This window comes from Rhipicephalus microplus, chromosome X (assembly GCF_043290135.1).
Source record: "Rhipicephalus microplus isolate Deutch F79 chromosome X, USDA_Rmic, whole genome shotgun sequence".
NCBI lineage: Eukaryota > Metazoa > Arthropoda > Arachnida > Ixodida > Ixodidae > Rhipicephalus > Rhipicephalus microplus.
The window spans coordinates 440,918,874-440,937,386 of record NC_134710.1 but is presented as its reverse complement, the minus strand read 5'-3'; the positions used below and the strand labels follow the sequence as shown (position 1 = coordinate 440,937,386).

At 43.7% G+C, this 18,513-nt stretch overlaps 1 protein-coding gene across 1 annotated transcript in view; it reads right to left on the bottom strand.

The window, feature by feature from the left end:
• Positions 1–18,513, bottom strand: part of l(2)37Cb (DEAH-box helicase 16 lethal (2) 37Cb) — a 211,117-nt gene that overhangs the window by 159,764 nt on the left and 32,840 nt on the right. The window contains exons 4-6 of the mRNA XM_037413162.2: positions 8,122–8,302; positions 7,531–7,703; positions 2,247–2,376 (exon numbers count right to left, since the gene is read on the bottom strand). Coding sequence (XP_037269059.1) covers positions 2,247–2,376; positions 7,531–7,703; positions 8,122–8,302 — 484 coding nt within the window. The remainder of the gene's footprint in view (positions 1–2,246; positions 2,377–7,530; positions 7,704–8,121; positions 8,303–18,513) is intronic.

The window sequence follows — 18,513 nt, the reverse complement described above, 5'->3', positions numbered from 1 at the left end:
GCGGTCCACGAGGAGCACTGCGCATCACAGCCATAGCCAGCATCATGCGGGCACCACATGCCATTCTTTAGCAGTAAGGTTACAAAAACATGCTTGTAGCCCTTTGCACTGACAGATGTTTTAATATATACATACATCTTACCTGCTTAAAAGGAACACTGAAGAGCGACAATGACTTGGTTTAGATTGATAAACTGCACTCTCAGAAATCTAATGTTATAGTTATCACTGTCATAAGGTCATTATTAGAGGAGAAAATCAAGGTTGAAGTCTCTATGCATGATGTAGCAAATTTCAAAATGTATTTTTCATACTTTTGCAATATTGGCTCTGAAATTTTCTGAAACTTCGTATGCTAGGTCTAGGACAGGGGTTCTCAAAGCGAGTTCCGTAGAACCTAAGAGTACCGCAGGCCCCTCCTCAAGGTTCTGCGAGCCACTGATAAATTTTCCCTGGTTCTCCACTTGCTCTCTCAAATGGCAATCCCGAGGTGTGATCCATCTAAGGAACCTCTATTACTAACGCTCGGGCGTCAATAAGCACATCTCCGTGGATAACACAAACATGCGAGCTGCACAATAAATCCCGCTAGCAGTTTGTACCCAGCCATACTCTGAAAATAAGACGCACAGTGGCTTAAATCTCGGGGGGGGGGGGGGGGGGGGGGGGGGGTTATACTATTGACTTGCGCATTTCAACTATTTGCAGATAGGTGCTGCTAGCATACGTAGAAAGTTGGAAGCTTTAATAAAGAAGAAAAAAAGCTCGCCGGGATGGAGGGGGGGGGGGGGGATTCCTTCTTAGCAGGGTTCCCTGGCACTAACACGCTTGAGAACCCCTACTCTTGGACACCCACTGAAGACAACGTACCTAACTTCACTTTTATCGAGTAGAAGCTAGGTAGGACCCAGTAGACACCTTCAAAATTTATAACAGGGTACATGGTGCAAGAATCTCACCATCTCCACCAACATTTTCTTTTCGCGCAATTTCTCACTTACAAAGCGTCATGCCACGATAAGAGTGCTGTTTTCGGCATTGTGAAATTGCGCTTTCTTAATATGTGAAAAATAGTTTTGCTTTTTAGTGCACCCTAAAACAAACAACTTCATTATTAATTATTACCTCGACACCAGAAGAGCAAAATGCTTCTGCACAGAAGCTCAGTCTAAGCTTGTCAAAGCAAGTCAGCCTGGGGTTCTACGAATAGTAATAAACATTCACTTGGGCATTTTCAAGTGCTCTCCTTGCTGCGCGTTAACATTTTCAAGTGAAGTCTAAGCATGATCCAAGTAACATGTCTTCATTTGGGGGAAAACCAGGTGTTTTTGGTCTGACTACATACAGAGAATTCATTATTTTACAGAAACTGAGACAATCTAGAAGGTGGACTTACTTTATTTATTCCTTTGCCAAGTCACAGAGCAGAGGGAATGGGAACAAATAGCTCAGGACTACTTGACTAAGCTTCCCAGCCTGTTATAGCATCATGTAGTGATGGCAGTAGACACATTTTGTGCAAGAAATGGAAGCTAAGATGAAAACATTCTTCATTGAAAGACATGGCAAAAGGTTAAAATGAGAATAACTAAGATCAGACACAGATGGAGTGCCAAATCACAACAACGATAGCGAGTTGGCGATCTAACCTTGTGCCAAGACTTTCAAGTAATGATGTGCCAACTGGCCCAACATATTGTACTGTTGAAACACTCATCATATTCACCTTATCATTAAAATTTGTAACAAAATAAGCACTCAAGAAACTTCATCCAGGCCACTCCACATTTGATATTAATGATCTGAGCCTCATCAGAGAAACACTTGAAGCTCAGACTTACAGCATACGTCAATGTCAACATCGTTTCCTGCTGAAAATTTTAAAAGAGAAGGTAGGCTAATTCTTAACATTTGGGTGTCGTAATTTGTGTGTCAGGATACTACTCTAAATTTTCCCGTTAGCCAAAAAGGGCACATGTAAACACATTTGGCTAGTTCTGCTATTTCATTAAGCATTGATATAATATCTTTATTTCATATCTACAATGATTAAATCAGTACACTTTATACATGTATAAATTATGCCTCCCTATACACCTAGTTATACTTCTTTGTAGAAAGTTATTTTGTAGTCCCTTTTGTTTTTTCCCTTTGCCAAATGTACGACAGTGAAAATTTAGGCCAGTGGTTAGATGGGATGCGACACCGAACTGAGGGGTTTTCTTTTTAACATGAGCAATACTTGCCTTGCCCTTGCGTTCCTGGGGCATGCGGTATCGCTGCACTTTTTCCAGCTCTCGTGCACGGTCATGTTCTTTGGCCAACTGCAGAACCTTTTGTTTGTACTCCAACTCCTTACGTTCACGACTGGTCAATCTGCAAAAAATGTGCACACAGTCAGACCCTTCAATGACACCATATTTCTAGAACTCCTGATTTTAATAAATTGGGGATATCTATATGATGTCCATCACTGTCATATCATCAGTCTAACTACACCTACAGCAAAGCAAAGGCCTCTCCCATGTACCGCCAATCAACCCAGTCCTGCGGCTTTCTGCTACCATGTTATACCTGCAAACTGCTTAATCTCATCTTAATTTTCTGTCTCCCTTTCACGTGTTTGATTACTCTGGGAATCCAGTCACTTATCTTTAATGACTAGCGGTTATCATGCCTATGCGCTACGTGCCCGGCCTATGTTCATTTCTTTTTCTGGGTTTCAACTATGACATCCTTAACCCCCGGTTTATTCCCTGACCCACTCTGCCCTCTTCTTGTCTCTTAAGGTTACACCTATCATTCTCTTTTCTATCGCTCACTGCGTCGTCTTCAGTTTAAGTTCAACCCTCTTTGTAAGCCTCCAGGTTTCGGCTCCATAGGTAAGTACCAGAAATGCAGCTGTTACATACCTTCCCCTAAGGGTCAGTGGCAGATTACTATTCATGATTTCAGAATGCTCACCAAACGTGATCCACCCCTCCTTATTCTTCTAGTTACTTCAATCTCGTGGTACGGCCCCACGGTTACCAGCTGTCTTAACTAGACGTATTCCTTTACAATTTCCAGTGTCTGGCCACCTTCCGCAAAGCACCGTTCTCTGCCAAGACTGTGGCACATTACAGTAGACTACTGTTAACCGAAACTTGAAGAGACCAGAAAAATGTGTTCCATTTAACTCTTTCATTACCACACCTATTTGAATCGATCACTGGTGGTCGACACTTTGGTTCGTCAATTTCTGCATGCTAAATTTGTTTCTACTGCACCCAGGACTTCCTAGTAGTCAGTCCAGCCACTCAACTTTCACAATCAATTTGTATTTGCCTCTTTTGACAACATAGTGATTTTTGAAAGACCTTTGCGTGAACCAATGTGTATGTTTTGTTGGAAAAATGCACTAGGCTGGCAAACTTGACTAAAAAGCATGTCCCTCATTTTGGCGCTACAGTAACATCAAAGTTCTGCAATCAAAAGAACCTTTGCAAGCCAAATATTGAATTAAAGCATTCGCTTCGTAATTTGACAGTGTTAAGCAGCAATATTTGCCAGAAATTTGTGCCAGCTATGCAATCGAGAGCTGTTGCTGGGAGTCAGGAAAAATTTATCCCACAAAAAATATTTCAGAAGGTCTGCCGCATGTTTAAAGTGTTGGGGTGGCCTTCTCAGCCAATTTCCAGCAGCTTCTGTTTTGATTATATTGTTATACAAGACACAGGGCCGCATAGAGTGTCACTAGTCGCTCCTATGACATCATCGTCCCACGTGCATGGGTGTGCACCATCCCTGCAGAACACGCACACTGCTCGAAACAGTCTAGCACCCCACCTCAGCTTCAAGTTTTGTGGCAACGATGGTTTGCATCAGCCTGAGACATCCGCAGCCGTTCATGGGTTTCTTTTGTTTACGGCCTCAAGTTGTTTTCGCCGCCACAAGTGCATAGCTATTGACTTTTGTGCACAATCTTATAGTAGCTACTCTGGTTTCGTGTGAGGTCTACACTTTGCTGAGGCACGGTGTGCTGCTGCCGGCTGCAGAGCTTCTCCTAATGACAAGAAGACCACCGGAGCACATCCTGGCCCTGACCACGAAGCAGCACGAAACGTTATAGAACTTCGCGCGATATAGTTTTTTTTTTTTTTAACACAATGTGCAAAATGCTAAGACATATGCTTGGATTCATATATAGGAATGCCAACCTATGCAGAGTGAGGTGGCTTATGGAAAGTGGTGACACTAGATTAAATTGCAAAGTTCATTGGACATCTCATTTATAGAGCGATAATTCACATCATCGGTATCCATCTATACTGGAACACCTGAAGACTTATCGCAAGCCAACAAAAGTGTACGAGTTCACTTGTGTCTCACCAAAAACTATGCAATGCTTCACCGCATGGCCCGAGCAATGAAGCAGTACCTCGGTTCCGATTTCCTTTGTCTATGGGAACAGAAACATTGTTCGAGGTATAGTGCATTCAGGACGGGACAGAGAAGAAAACACAGAACACATACACGGTGCTAACTTTCAACAATGTGGTTTAATCCGAGAAAAAGCAATACTTATACCCAAACATGGCGCGTCACAACCACGTGCTAGAACCATAAAACTGATCTACTGTAACTCGTGCGACATCCAAATAATGCAATTCTTTCAATGATAATGATATCGATGGCTTGCTTATAAACGCGTCCCCAAACTTAGCAATGAATTTTGCTTCTATGATGAGCCTTGTCATTTGGTTAGTGGTTCTTCCGATTAGGCTGGTGCGATTAAAGAGGTGTTGGCACCCGCATTCTTTGCAGTGAATTGCAAGAAAACCCTCAGGCTGTGCCTTGGCCACGTTCTTGTGTTCATTCAGCCTATCATTGATGCATCTACCAGTTTGACCTATATAGCATGCATCACACGCTAATGGGATCCGGTAGATGACTCCTGTGATGCACGCGACAAACCTAATACGGTGGTTCTTTTCGCACAGACCTTTCTCTGGGCGCTCCGGTTTCGTCTTTCGGCAAAGACTGTCTAGCTGGATAGGTGCCGAAAAAAATACTCGCACGTTGCAATGTTCTGCTAATTTTTTCAGGTTATGTGAAACACCATGAATATATGGGATTACAGCTAATCCTTTCCTTGCAGGCGTAGCACGCGTTTCCGCGGCTCCGTCGGAGCGGATTTGCCTCAGAAGGCTTTCCGCAACAGATGTCAGGACGTGTTGTGGGTACCCCAAGTCAGCTAAACATTTTGTTTGCTCTCTCATGCTTAAAGGCAAACAATGCTGGCAGGACTTCTTCAAGGTGTTAGTAAGGCACATCTTAACAATCCCTCGCTTGACGAGCTTGGAGTGCGCCGAGTTATATGAAAGTATAGGTTTGTTAGCACGAGGGTGATAATACCAGCATGTCTGATCATCATTAAAAACAAATCGGACATCTAAAAACCGAAGCACATTGTCACATGGCATTTCAAAGGACACTTCGAGGGGTTCAAGGCTCCTTTGAACAGCGACTTCAATGCTGGAACACACTTCCTCAAACTGTTCGGTTGAGCTGTCAACAAATAAAATAAAATCGTCTACAAAACGAAAAATTTTTAGAACATTTGACCCTTGTAGTACATCGTTGAGGTCTTTGTCTAACTTAGCTAAGTACAAATTGCTCGAAACCGGAGCGAGACAGGAACCAATACACACACCATCATTCTGAAGATATGCTGATCCTTTCCAAGTAATGAAAGTAGACGACAGGTAAAAACTAAGAAGCTCAATGAAGCTCGCTGCTGAAACACCTACTTCATTCTGAAATTTGACAGTTCCAAATTCTTCAATGGATTTGTGAATGCACGTCATTACTTGGGAGTGGGGCAGTGAATAATAAAGGTCCTTTATATCTGCCGATAAAGCTTGTATTCTTTCATCAGCTAGCTGACCAACAAATTCTAATATCTGTTCAGAATTTACAACAAGAAAAGGGTCGTTGATGGGCAGAATGTTAAGCTTATCCATTAAAAATGATGCCATGCACTTTTGCCAAGTATCCCTTTCTGATTGATAACCCTTAACGGGACGTCAACTTTATGTGTCTTCGCGCTAAAAAACACGTCGAGGCTAAGCTTCTTTGTCTTTTCAACGCTTTTTTGCAAGCCTGTTAAGTTCATCTGCTTGCATAACTTTATAGCCTTTGCTCGAACCTTATTGAGCGAAACACGAGAATGTTCACTGAAAACTGATTTGATGGCGTCACTTGCCTTTTTGTCAAATGATTGGTGTGAAAGAACGGTAAAACCACCTTCCTTGTCTGCGGGAACGACACATAACGAATTCTCTCTCCTTCCTGCTTCCCACTCTCCCGTCCGCTCTCTCGTACATATATATATAAATGAAGTGAAGAGCACGCCTCACTCTCAGTTGTTCGCAGGCTGATTGTGTAAATAAATGGTTACGGTAAAAACGTTCGTCTCATCATTATTTACGCCATTAAAATTACTACGCTGGGTACTCTCGATGCAAGAAATGCATTCACATTTCCTCACGATTCTCTTCGGGGAGGTGGGGGCAATTTTTTCATTTCTTTTTTTTTTCACTTCAGTTAATGTAAGAGGGCGTTCAATTGCAACCGTGCAAACACGGCACTGAACTACTAATCCCGACCAAGTTCGGGTGGGCCTATTATGGGCAAAATAAAAAAACCAACAGATTTTTCGCGATCAAGGGGAGGGGGGGTAAGCATCTATTATGCGAGTAAATATAGTATATGTGCATTTAAATGTGGAATCAACAGTCAGCGCCACAAGTAGCCATTAGGACGAGTGTAGAACACTCTTGTTTTGCCTGTTGCCATCACGTAGCATGTAATCTTATAACAAGCTGGCAGCAAACCAATAATCCCTCACATAATACCTAAAGGCATTAGGTCTCCCAGAACGAGATCCTTGCTATGAACCAAAGAAAGAAGTGTAAATTTAGGTTATAGTATTTTCATCCACTTTAGCTTGTTCACATTTACATTACAATTATTTCTAATATCATCTCCGATGTTTTTTTTGGCATCACTGTGGTTAGTTATCACAAATATTATATCTAAAAAAGGAAAAGAGCACTTGAATTTTCTTTTTTTTCCTACTCCATTTAGTGTTTTCAAGTACATGACTCTCATTAAATGGAACCTGAAGGTACCGGGAAAATACGTTCCATGTAACAGGAGTTCCGCTTTCACAGAGGTGAACTGGGTTACAGAATTTCAAGTATGCAACCAATCATATGAGAGGCAGTTGTTCCATTTAAGAAGCAGTTCTGTTCAATGAATTTTCATTTACTCAGAGTCCACTGTACTAGTACTAACATATTTGGATACCCTTGGCATGTTAGCTTGTTTTTTCTGGGGGCCTTCTGATAAGCCGAATCCCTGATAAGACAAACTATTAACCATGGTGTCCTTTTGAGTTTCTCTACGGTATAGGTGACACTCTTTGCTCTAACTATTAGATCACACACCTGCAATAAAAACAGGTGCGGACAGGAAGGTACATACTTTACATCTGAGAAGAGAAACTGTTCATCATGAATGTCGGCTTCCAGCTCGACCAGTTTGTCTTCTTTCCGCTTCTCCAGATACTGGCGTCGTGACTCGACTCGCAGCTTAGGCAGAAGTCGCTGTCGGTCCTCGGCCTCTAGTTTCAGTCGCTTGGCCGCCTCCTCAAATGCCTGTACATGCAAGGAGCACCAAACTTGTGTTATCCTTCAGGTTCTGCTGCTACACACATTAACAGTAGCAACTAGCACAAAATCTGTCCCAGCAAGATAAAACGCTGCAAGTACCAACACATGCTCTCATGCATATACTGTATTCCAAACCAATTGTTTCTCAAATATTGCCTCCACTAGTTAAACTAACCAAAGCTGATGTCACTGAAGGCTGAGCACACTTTTTATCATGGGCATTTGCCGACCAAAACTGGTGTTCTGTAAGCGTCAACTTATTAAATACCATACATTATCATACAAAAGGGCTCTAAGATTTGCCTTCATAAATAGATTCAGTAAAAATATTTCCATAGATTGTACAATCTGAAAAATGCAAGAAAGCAAAAGTGAGAATGAAAGTGGTCAGCATTTTACGTACTTTCTTGTCAGAGCGCTCTACTATCTTGCGCGTCTTCTCCTTGTCTCGGTCACGTAGCCGGGCTGCAAACTCGTCCCGCTCTTTGATGTCTCGTAACCGTTCATCCTCCGGATCAGAGTCCCAGTTTGGCTCCGGCTTCACCTTCACACCTGCACTGGTTCCACCACTGCTGGTGGTAGGCCTGCACCAGAAAGTTGACAATAAAATTGCTACTGCAAAGTGGAATGCATGAGTGTGCGTTTATGCACAGTTCAACTGCACAGCAACAAACAGTTTCACACCAGCGGAGATGTGAGGTGTAAGAGTCAACATTGACTGGGTTGATGCACCATGTTTCTGCAGAATGTTTGACGAAGAAACTGCTGAGATGTAAACGCAAGACAGGAGTGAACATGTGTGTCTCTTCTAACGTCTGTCTGCAAAAAGTTTGTACGTTAAACACTCTCCGCTAGAGTACATCGTTGTGTACATCGTCATAAAAGATGTAGGCACAATAAGGCACAGCGAAATACTGCTTGAATGAATGTAAGCTAAACAAACTACAATTCAGTGGTACAAACTTTTTTTTAAATATTTTATAGACATGCCATTTACATCAACAGTAACTACCATAAAATCTTGAGCAAGCGACGCTACCCAAACAAGCATCGCCATCTCCTCTTCAAGAAGATTTGAAATGTGACCTTGTGAGTCGTGACCAAACAAGCTGTTTTCCAAAACAGAATCCTACAGCACAGGTTCCTAAGAACCAAGTTCTGACAGCCTTTACATATGTACATGATTTCTTTGTACCTTTGCAGTGTATGCGTCGAGGTTCCCCTCAGAGTTGTCACAAATCGTTGGAAGATTTAGAGAAAGTCTTCTACCCTAGTCATAACACATGAAATTTAACACAAGCATTCCCTCTGGCTAGGGCACCGGTAGGACAAATTCTAAGAAAAAAAAATCACTTTTTCATTCTTTGCGATTTAGAAAAGGTGTCCCTTTGTGCATGTGTTTCACATTCGTGCTTTGCTTAGGGTATTTTTTGAGGCCGAAAACCAGTTTATCGAAAAGCAAGTAGTGACTGAAAATTCATCCTAGAGCAAGCCTCCTCAAATGCGGTCTGTGCTTATAGTACATTTTTCAAAACCATAGTTTGTGCACAAAAACCAAAATGCTTGTCTAGAGTCAGTTGTGTATAGGTAACTGTCGGGTAACTTCTAAGGCAGTCTGAAGACACTGCGCCTTTATAGTAGCACTTGGCTTTTAGAGTGCATCAGTTCGAACAATTTCAGCTCCTGGCTTCATCACACCTTGTGCTTCATGACAAGTTTAGATGCTGAGGGTAAAGAAGGTTTTCAGCAAATGTGAATTCCATAGCAACCAATACAGTTTTATCGTAAATTTGAATAAATGGCGATGCTGAACTGAGGCGGTGAACACTGAACCATGAGCAAGCTCTTGATTGTTGAACGTAAAAGCCTTTTTTAGCGTCCTTTGAGGTGACTAACATGCAGGGTGACAGCGAATATGCTCATGGTTATGAATATTATTTGTGATGCAATTTGACCGATTAGAGTCCAAACTGCCTGGTGCAAATGTTGAGCGAACGGAAATTGCAGCACAGAGTCTCTGCTGTCCTTGTATAGGTTCAGAGTCTTAAGGATTATGACACTGGATGTTCCTTCTTTTGATAAAGGCTGCATAACACAAGCCCAAATTCTGAAATTGTCAAGATTGAAGCCTGGCCAAAACTGTAGTTAACTGGTTGAAAAACTTTCACCAAAATAGATAATACATTGCAGATAGAGCTGCACGACAGCTCACAAAAGAACCAAAGCAGGCGATACGAGAGGCTCCGAAGTGAAAAATTGACTTTGGCAAAGATTATCAAGCTCCTAGCTACTAAATAAAATAGTTGAACTGCGCTTGTGACAAGGTATGTCCACTGTTCAGCTGTTTCTAAGTTCGAACTCGATTATCTCAAAACCATGTTTTTACATTATATAGGTAACATTACTTCTTATGTATTCCAAGATAACCAGCTGATTATATATTTTTGTATTCTACACAATTGCATGCAGCCACTGAAACAGAATTGAAATTATGCACTTGGCAGTCTTATGTTACAAGTTTTCTTAGATGTAAATTAATTCAAAATTTATGTCCTAGTAATAAAAAGTTCACAGAAATTCTAATATTAGTCATCCTTGACTAAACTTGCTTCAGTTAAAAGAGGGGTAGACTTGAAAGTAGAAATTGGCGATGATGATGTTTGGTGCTTTGTGGCGCAAGGGCCATTTGTTGGCCAAAGAGCGCCAGTTCATGGGACAAGAAATGTGCACAATGATTGTGATTAGCGGCTGTATAAGGGCCTTAAAATTCCTCGCGCCAAGGTGTATAACAAGACAGAAGTAATAAAATCATGACTATGCCGTGAAAAGTGTGTGGTGTTTACGGATGACGAAAGTTTGTGATAGTAAAAACCATGGTGGACATGTATGGCATTAGCACAAGTGCCTCGATCGTTCACACCCTCGCGTCCAAGGGCCGTGAGACAAGTGGTTTGTTCAGTGTAGCCACCGTAGCGGAGACCTCTCTGGAGAGGTCGTGGTACGAAATGCCCGGGTATATCACATGAAAGGTACGGAGTTCTCTCAGACAAGCCAACGATTTATGTGTGAAAAGTGGTTCCCTACCGACGAACATTTCCGGATGAAGTGGTATCTGTTGTCAGTAGGGTAATGGAAAGTGTTGTTTTCTCAACGTGTCTAATTGTTTACACTGGACTAAAATGTGAAGTACGGTGAGTGCTTCTCCACATCTATCACACAACGGTGGATCGCCACCAGACAAAAGAAATGAATGTGTAGTGTATGTATGTCCTGTTCTTAATCTTGTAAGTATTACTTATGTGTGGCGTGATTCTGATACTGGCAGCCAATGACCAAGTTGCGGCTTGATGACATGAAATTTATTACCTGTGTGTGTGTCCCATGTGCTCTGCCAATAACCCCTGAGCTTTTGTTTTAGAATAGGTTTCGAGCCAAGTGCAGGAATCGGTATAGATGTATTGGTAGCAATTTTGTTGGCGGATCCAGCTAGCTGGTCCACCAGAACGCCGCCTTGTATTTCGCCGTGTCCTGGCACCCAGAAGACTACAACATGCTGCTTAGATGAGTAGACTGTGCATAAGAGCGAATAAAGCGAGACAAGGACAGGGTTTTTGTGGTTTTTAAGAGTTTTCAGAGCTTTTACTACGCTTAGGGAATCTGTATATATTATTGCCTTCTGTAGTTTTATTTGTTTAATGCATTTAAAGGCCGCAAGTATCGCATAAGCTTCGCCAGTGAAAATGCTTGAATCAGAGAGCAGAACGCGGGCTTCCGAAAAGGATGGGCCGACAGCTACATACGAAACAGAAGTGTCGGACTTTGAAGCGTCCGTAAAGAATTCAGGAAATGTGTATTCCTGTTGTAGTTCTACAAAGTACGTCTGAATATGTGCAATTGGTGCGTGCTTCATAATCTCCAAGAAAGACACGTCGCAATCTATCGCCTGCCACAGCCACGAGGGTAGGCATACTGCGGGAGCCATCAAATGGTGTACGAGTGGCACACCGGTTTCCTTCGCTAGGCCCCTCACACGGTGTGAGTAGGGCTGTCTCATAGAAGGCCATTTCTCAAACACTGCAAGGCTTGACATGTCATTAACTGTGGAATGTGAAGGATGTTCCTTGTCTGCTTTCACTTTAAGATAACATTCAAAAGACATGTACCATCTCTGTAGGTGGAGCGACCATTCATTAGATTCCAAGTACAGGCATTCCAAGGGGCTAGTGCGAAAAGCACCCGTAGATGTATTCCTGATGATGAACAGGGTCAAGCGTTTTAAAGGCAGTAAGTGTCACAGACGGATATGCTATTGCCCCATAGTCTAGGCGGGTACATATGAGGCTTGTATACAAATTTATCAAACACTTCTTCTCACTTCCCCACGTAGAGCGTGACAACACTTTTAGAACATTCACGGCTTTTATGCACTTGTTTTTTAGATACTTGATACGTGGTATGAAGGTTAGCTTGGCGTCCAAGATTTGGCCTAAGAATTTGTGTTCAGTATTAACAGAAAGACGTTGCCCATGCAGTTGAATATAGGGTTCCGAACGAATGCCTCTCTTCCTGGAGAACAAAACACTAACTTTTCTGTAGATTCAGTCGGAACCCGTTTTCTTCTGCCCAATTGGAGACTTTGTTCAAACCAATGATGATGATGTTTGATGTTTTGTGGCGCAAGGGCCATTTCACGGCCAAAGAGCGCCAGTTAATCTTACTAAAAATATGGACAATGATTGCGATAAGTGGCTGTATAAGGGCCATAAAATTCCTCGCGGTAAGGCGGGTAAAAACATACAAGTAATAAAATCATGACCATGCCGTGAAAGGTGTGTGTGGTGAGAATAGATGACAAGAGTTGGTGATTATAAAAAACGATGGTGGATATGAATGGCAGTAGCACAAGTGCCTCACTCTTTCATACCCTTGCGTCCAAGGGCCGTGTGGCAAGTGCTTTCTTGTGTAGCCACCGCAGCTAAAACCTCTCTGGAGAGGTTGTGCTACGGAATGCCCGGGTATATGATATGAAAACTATGAATTTCTTTTAAAAACGCTAACAGTGATTTATGACTAAAAAGCGGTTCCCTACCGACGAACATTGCAGGGTGTAAAGGTATATGTTGTCGGTAGGGTAATGGAAAGTGTTGTTTTCTTAGAGTTTCTAAGTGTTTGCACTGGATTAACATGTGAAGGACTGCTAATGCTTCACCACATCTGTCACACAATGGTGGATCGTCACCAGACAAAAGATAAGTGTGTGTCGTGTAAGTGTGTCCTATCCTGAGTCTCGTTAGTATTACCTCTGTATGACGCCATTTCGATACGGGCAGCCAATGACCAAGTTGTGGCTTAATCACGTGTAGTTTGTTTTGTGTGTGTGTATCCCACTTGCTCTGCCAGTATACCCTGAGGTTTCGTTTGAGAGACGGCTTAAGATCAAGGGCCGGGATTGATATGGGTGTAGGGGCAGTGCTTTTGTGGACGGATGCAGCGAGCTGATCCGCCCTCACGTTGCCTTGAATCTCACGGTGCCCTGGCACCCAGCACACTACAACATGTTGTTTGAGTGTGTAGAGTGTGCATAAAATGGAGTAAAGTGAGACAAGGACTGGGTTTTTGTGTTTTTTAAGAGTGTGCAGAGCCGTTACTACACTGAGGGAGTCTGTATAAATTACTGCTTTTTGTATTTGTAATTGCTTTATGTGTTTAGCCGCCACAAGTATCGCATAGGCTTCCGCTGTGAAGATACTTGTGCCTGGATGTAGAGGGCCAGCATCCGAAAAGGATGGGCTGACAGCAGCGTAGGACACAGAGGAGTTAGACTTGGAGGCATCTGTAAAGAACTCAGGGCGTGTGTATTTGTGTTGAAGTTCCAGGAAGTATGTTCGGATATGAGCAATAGGCGCATGTTTTGTAACTTCTAGAAAAGACACATCGCAGTCTATAGTCTGCCATTGCCACGGTGGCGGGTATGCTACAGGAGCCATTAAACTGTATTCAAGTGAGACTCCAGTTTCCTCAGCTAAACTCTTCAGGCGAACTGAGAAGGGCTGCCTCAATGAAGGCCTGTTTTGAAACAGAATCGAGCTCGACAAATCATTAATAGTAGAGTATGAGGGGTGCTTCTTGTCTGCTTTCACCTTAAGGAAATAAACAAAGGGCATTTAAGTTCTCTGCAGATGAAGCGACCACTCATTTGACTCAACATAAAGGCTTTCTACGGGGCTGGTGCGAAAAGCACCCGTAGAAAGGCGGATGCCCAAACGGTGCACGGGGTCCAGCATCTTCAAAGCACTTTGAGTCGCAGACTGATAAACAACGGCCCTATAATCTAAGCGGGTGCGAATGAGGCTTCTATATAGGTTCATGAGACATTGCCTGTCACTACCCCACCTAGTACAGGACAACACTTTTAAAACATTCATGGCTTTTAAACATTTTGTTTTTAGATACTTGATGTGCGGTACGAAGGTCAACTTGGTGTCCAAGATTAATCCTAAGAATTTATGCACCGTATTAACAGACAGACGTTGACCGTTCAGTTCAATGTTGGGTTCTGAGTGCATGCCTCTCTTTCTGGAGAACAAGACACACGTGCTTTTTTGTGGGTTCAGTCGGAATCCGTTTTCCTCTGCCCATTTGGAGACCTTGTTTAAACCTAACTGAACCTGCCGCTCACACATTGCCAGATTGCAAGACCTAAAGCCAAGCTGGACGTCATCGACATATGTACAATAAAACATATTGGGAGAGATGGTCAAGCGCAAGGAATTCATTTTTATGAGAAAAAGTGTGCAGCTAAGTACACCACCTTGTGGCACGCCTGTTTCCTGGACAAATGTTTGGGAAAGAACCGTGCCCACTCGGACACGGAATGTCCGGTTTGACAGGTAACTTTTGATTATGTGAAACATTCTTCCACGCACGCCAAGGTGGGACAGGTCTCTTAGAATTCCAAAACGCCATGTTGTATCATAAGCCTTTTCGATATCGAGGAACACAGAGAGAAAATATTGTTTATGGACGAAGGGGTCTCTGATCTGTTCCTCGATACGAACAAGGTGGTCTGTCGTGGATCTACTCTCTCGAAACCCGCACTGAAATGGGTCGAGCAAATTGTTTGTTTCAAGAAAGTGTACAAGTCGGCAGTTTATCATTTTTTCGAAGACTTTGCACAAGCAGCTTGTAAGTGCAATAGGCCTATAACTCGAAGCTAAAGAAGGGTCCTTGCCCTCTTTCAAAATGGGAATAACAATAGCCTCTTTCCAGGAGGTAGGAATAGTGAGAGAAGACCAAATAGCATTGTACAAACAAAGTAAGGTTTTTCGGGCTTCGTTTGGTAGGTTTTTTAACATTTCATACATCACACGGTCAGAACCTGGGGCAGAAGTACTGCAGGAGTTTAGAGATGTTCGGAGCTCAGCTAGACTGAAAGCTTGGTTATATGCCTCGTATCTAGTGGATTTGTGTTCGAGTTTCTGCTTTTCTATTCTTGTTCTGTATATTTGGAAAGTGCCAGTATAGTGGGACGAGCTGGATACCTGTTCGAAGTGTGCACCAAGGAAGTTTGCCTGATCTTCCGAGGTATCAGCCCGAGTGCTCACGAGTGCAAGTGTGTGCACTTGTTTTTCTGCTATCCTACCGACCATGTTCCAGACTTTAGCCTCCTCTGTGTATGAATTAATCCCTGACAAAAACTTCAGCCAGCTTTCTCTTTTGGCCTGTCGAGGCGTTCTCCTGCCTTCAGACTTTATTTTCTTGAAGGTTTCAAGATTTTCGGCTGTCGGTGAGTTCCGAAGCAACCTCCAAGCTCTGTTTTGTTGTTTGCACGCGTTTCGGCATTCAGAGTTCCACCATGGCACACGCCGTTTTCCAGGGTGTCCATTTGTTTGTGGGATGCATTTTGTTGCAGCATCAATCAAAAACGCTGTGAAGTAGTTGACAGCAGCATCAATGTTCAGAGTACATATGTCATTCCAACCTAGACGAGCGATGGTATAAAAGTGTTCCCAGTCGGCTTTGTTTATGAGCCACTTGGGAACACGTGGTGGACACTCAGTTACTGCATTTGTGCTCAAAACTATGGGGAAGTGGTCACTTCCATACAGATTACTGACGACTTTCCACTGGAGTAGAGGCACCAGAGATGGCGATACTATGCTTAGGTCTATGGAGGAGTAGGTGTTATTGGCGAGATTATAATAGGTTGGTTCTTTTCGATTTAGGAGACACGCGCTCGAGGAGAGAAGGAACTGTTCAATCAGTCGACCTCGCGCGTCATACCGAGAGTCACCCCATAGCCTGCTATGCGCATTAAAGTCTCCAAGGAGAACATAGGGCTTCGGAAGTTCATCAATTAAAGAGTGTAAATCACGTTTTTGCAGCTGATAGCTAGGAGGAATGTAGATAGTGCAGATTGTGATCAGTTTATCAAAAAGAACCACTTGAACAGCCACTGCCTCAAGGGATGTTTGGAGTTGTAAGTGTGTGCATGCAATTCCTTGATTCACTATGATGGCAACACCTCCAGATGATGTCATGGCATCATCACGGTCCTTTCGAAAAATAACGTATTTACGAAGAAAATTTGTGTGTTTTGAATTAAGGTGTGTTTCTTGTACACACAGCACTTTTGGTGAGTGTTCGTGTAAGAGTTCTTGGATGTCGTCAAGGTTTCTGAGAAGACCCCTGACGTTCCATTGTATAATTTGAGTGTTCATGGTGAATGTAAAATAGTGCTGTGTGTACGAAAAGCGGGTGGCTGTTTAGACAGGGAGTTTGAGTTCACTTAACAGTGCCGTCACCAGGCCCTGTTATTTGCTTTTTTGTTTTCTTGGCGCGCTCCAAGGAGCCACGCCGCTCTTTCGGCACCAAGGGTACCGACGTATCCATTGCCTCCTCGGAGACACTGGATGCCCGCACGTGCGGGCTGCTAGTCCGAATTTTCGGCCTCGCCTGGTGAGGTGAGGCCTTGAGACCCGAGGACTCTGGAGTCTCCGGTCTCTGTTTGGGAGTAGGCGGTGTAGCCTGAGCTACAACCGCCTTGGGGGCAGGTGCCACAACCACCACCTCGGTATGCGCGGGCCGAAAGAGTGGCGAGGGCTGGTGCGGCGGTGCCCTTTGACGCGCCGCATCAGCATATGTAGGTCCATAAAATGGAGCGACTCTTCGCCGTGCTTCCTTAAATGTAATGTTCTCCTTCACCTTTAACGTAATTATTTCTTTTTCTTTTTTTTCAGTATGTGCAGGAGCGTGAATATGCGGCATGGTTTCCTTCGCAGTTTACACAGTGTGGCGGTTGTTTGCAGTTCTCAGACACGTGGCCTAGGACTCCACATTGTGCAGAAGTCTGGCGACCACGACAGGTTTTAGAGCCATGGCCATACCTCTGGCATTGGAAGCAACGACGAGGGTTTAATACGTACGGCCTGATAGATGTCTTTGTGTACCCCGTTTGAATAGATTCCGGTAGTTAACTGGATGCAAACGTGAGTATTAAGTGCTTTGTCGGTGTTTCCTTATTATCTCTTCTGATGATGATTCTCTGTACATTAGTGACATTTTGGCTCTTCCACCCCTCCAAAAGTGCAGTCTCAGTCAGGTCAAGTAAGTCCATGTCAGATACCACTCCGCGAGTTGTGTTCATTGATCTATGTGGTGTTATGGTTATTGGTATGCCACCGAAATCTGAAAGACGGTCTAGCTTTTTAAATTGTTCTTTGTCATGGATTTCGAGGAGAAGGTCTCCACTAGCCATTTTGGTTACCTTGTATCCTGTGCCAAGAGTTTCGCTAAGACATCTAGAAACTAGGAAAGGAGAGACGGTCCTGGCTTGCTTTTCAGTTTTTTTACAGTGAATGACGTGGAAGTGGGGAAAAGTTTCTGTTGGCTGGTTGAAGAAATTTATGTTGTCGGTGCGTACCCGCTTTAGGCCAGTACGATCAGACAGAAGAGGGAATGCTCCATGCATGCCGGTCATATTTTTGTTCAGCAGCGTTGGCGGCCACCCACCACGGAGCCCAACAAGGGGACGCTGCAAGTTTGCAGGTGCTGAAAGCTTGCAGACGCCAGACGTACAACACTGCCATAACCCAATGCGCCTAGACCAAGGTAGGCTATTTGCACAGGGTTAACCCTTGCCGCCAGGAAAAATGGAAGTAAACAGAACAGAGTAGAAGACAGGACAGAGAGATAGTGAAAGATAAAGACGAAGATGTAGGCAGAGAGAGATAGGAAAAGGCGACTGCCGATTTCCCCTGGGTGGGTCAGCCCAGGGGTGCCGTCTACGTGAAGCCGGGGCCAAAGGGGTGTGTTGCCTCTGCCGGGTGGCCTTAAAGGTCCAATCACCCAGCGTCGGCTCAACCCCCAGGATCCCCTTTTCCCCGGACACGGCAAAGCCACTCACGGCTAGGCGTGGGAGGGAGTAGAAACTCCCCCGTTAGCTCGGGTCCGTGGTGTCGCTTCACACCAAACGCCTACTTGCGCAGGCGCCCCTGCGGGGGTTGTTCAAACCAAGCTGAACCTGCCGCTAACACATTGCCAGATTACAAGACTTAAAACAAGGCTGGACGTCGTCGATATTTAGTGCAGTAAAACATATTTTGAGGGATGGACAAGCGCAAAGAATTCATTTTGATAATAAAAGGTGTGCAGCTAAGTACACCACCTTGCGGCACTCCTGTTTCTTGGACAAATGTTTGGGAAAGAACGCTGTCCACTAGGACACGGTATGTCGGATTTGACAAGTAACTTTTGATTATAGTAAACATTCTGCCATGCACGCCACAGTGGGACA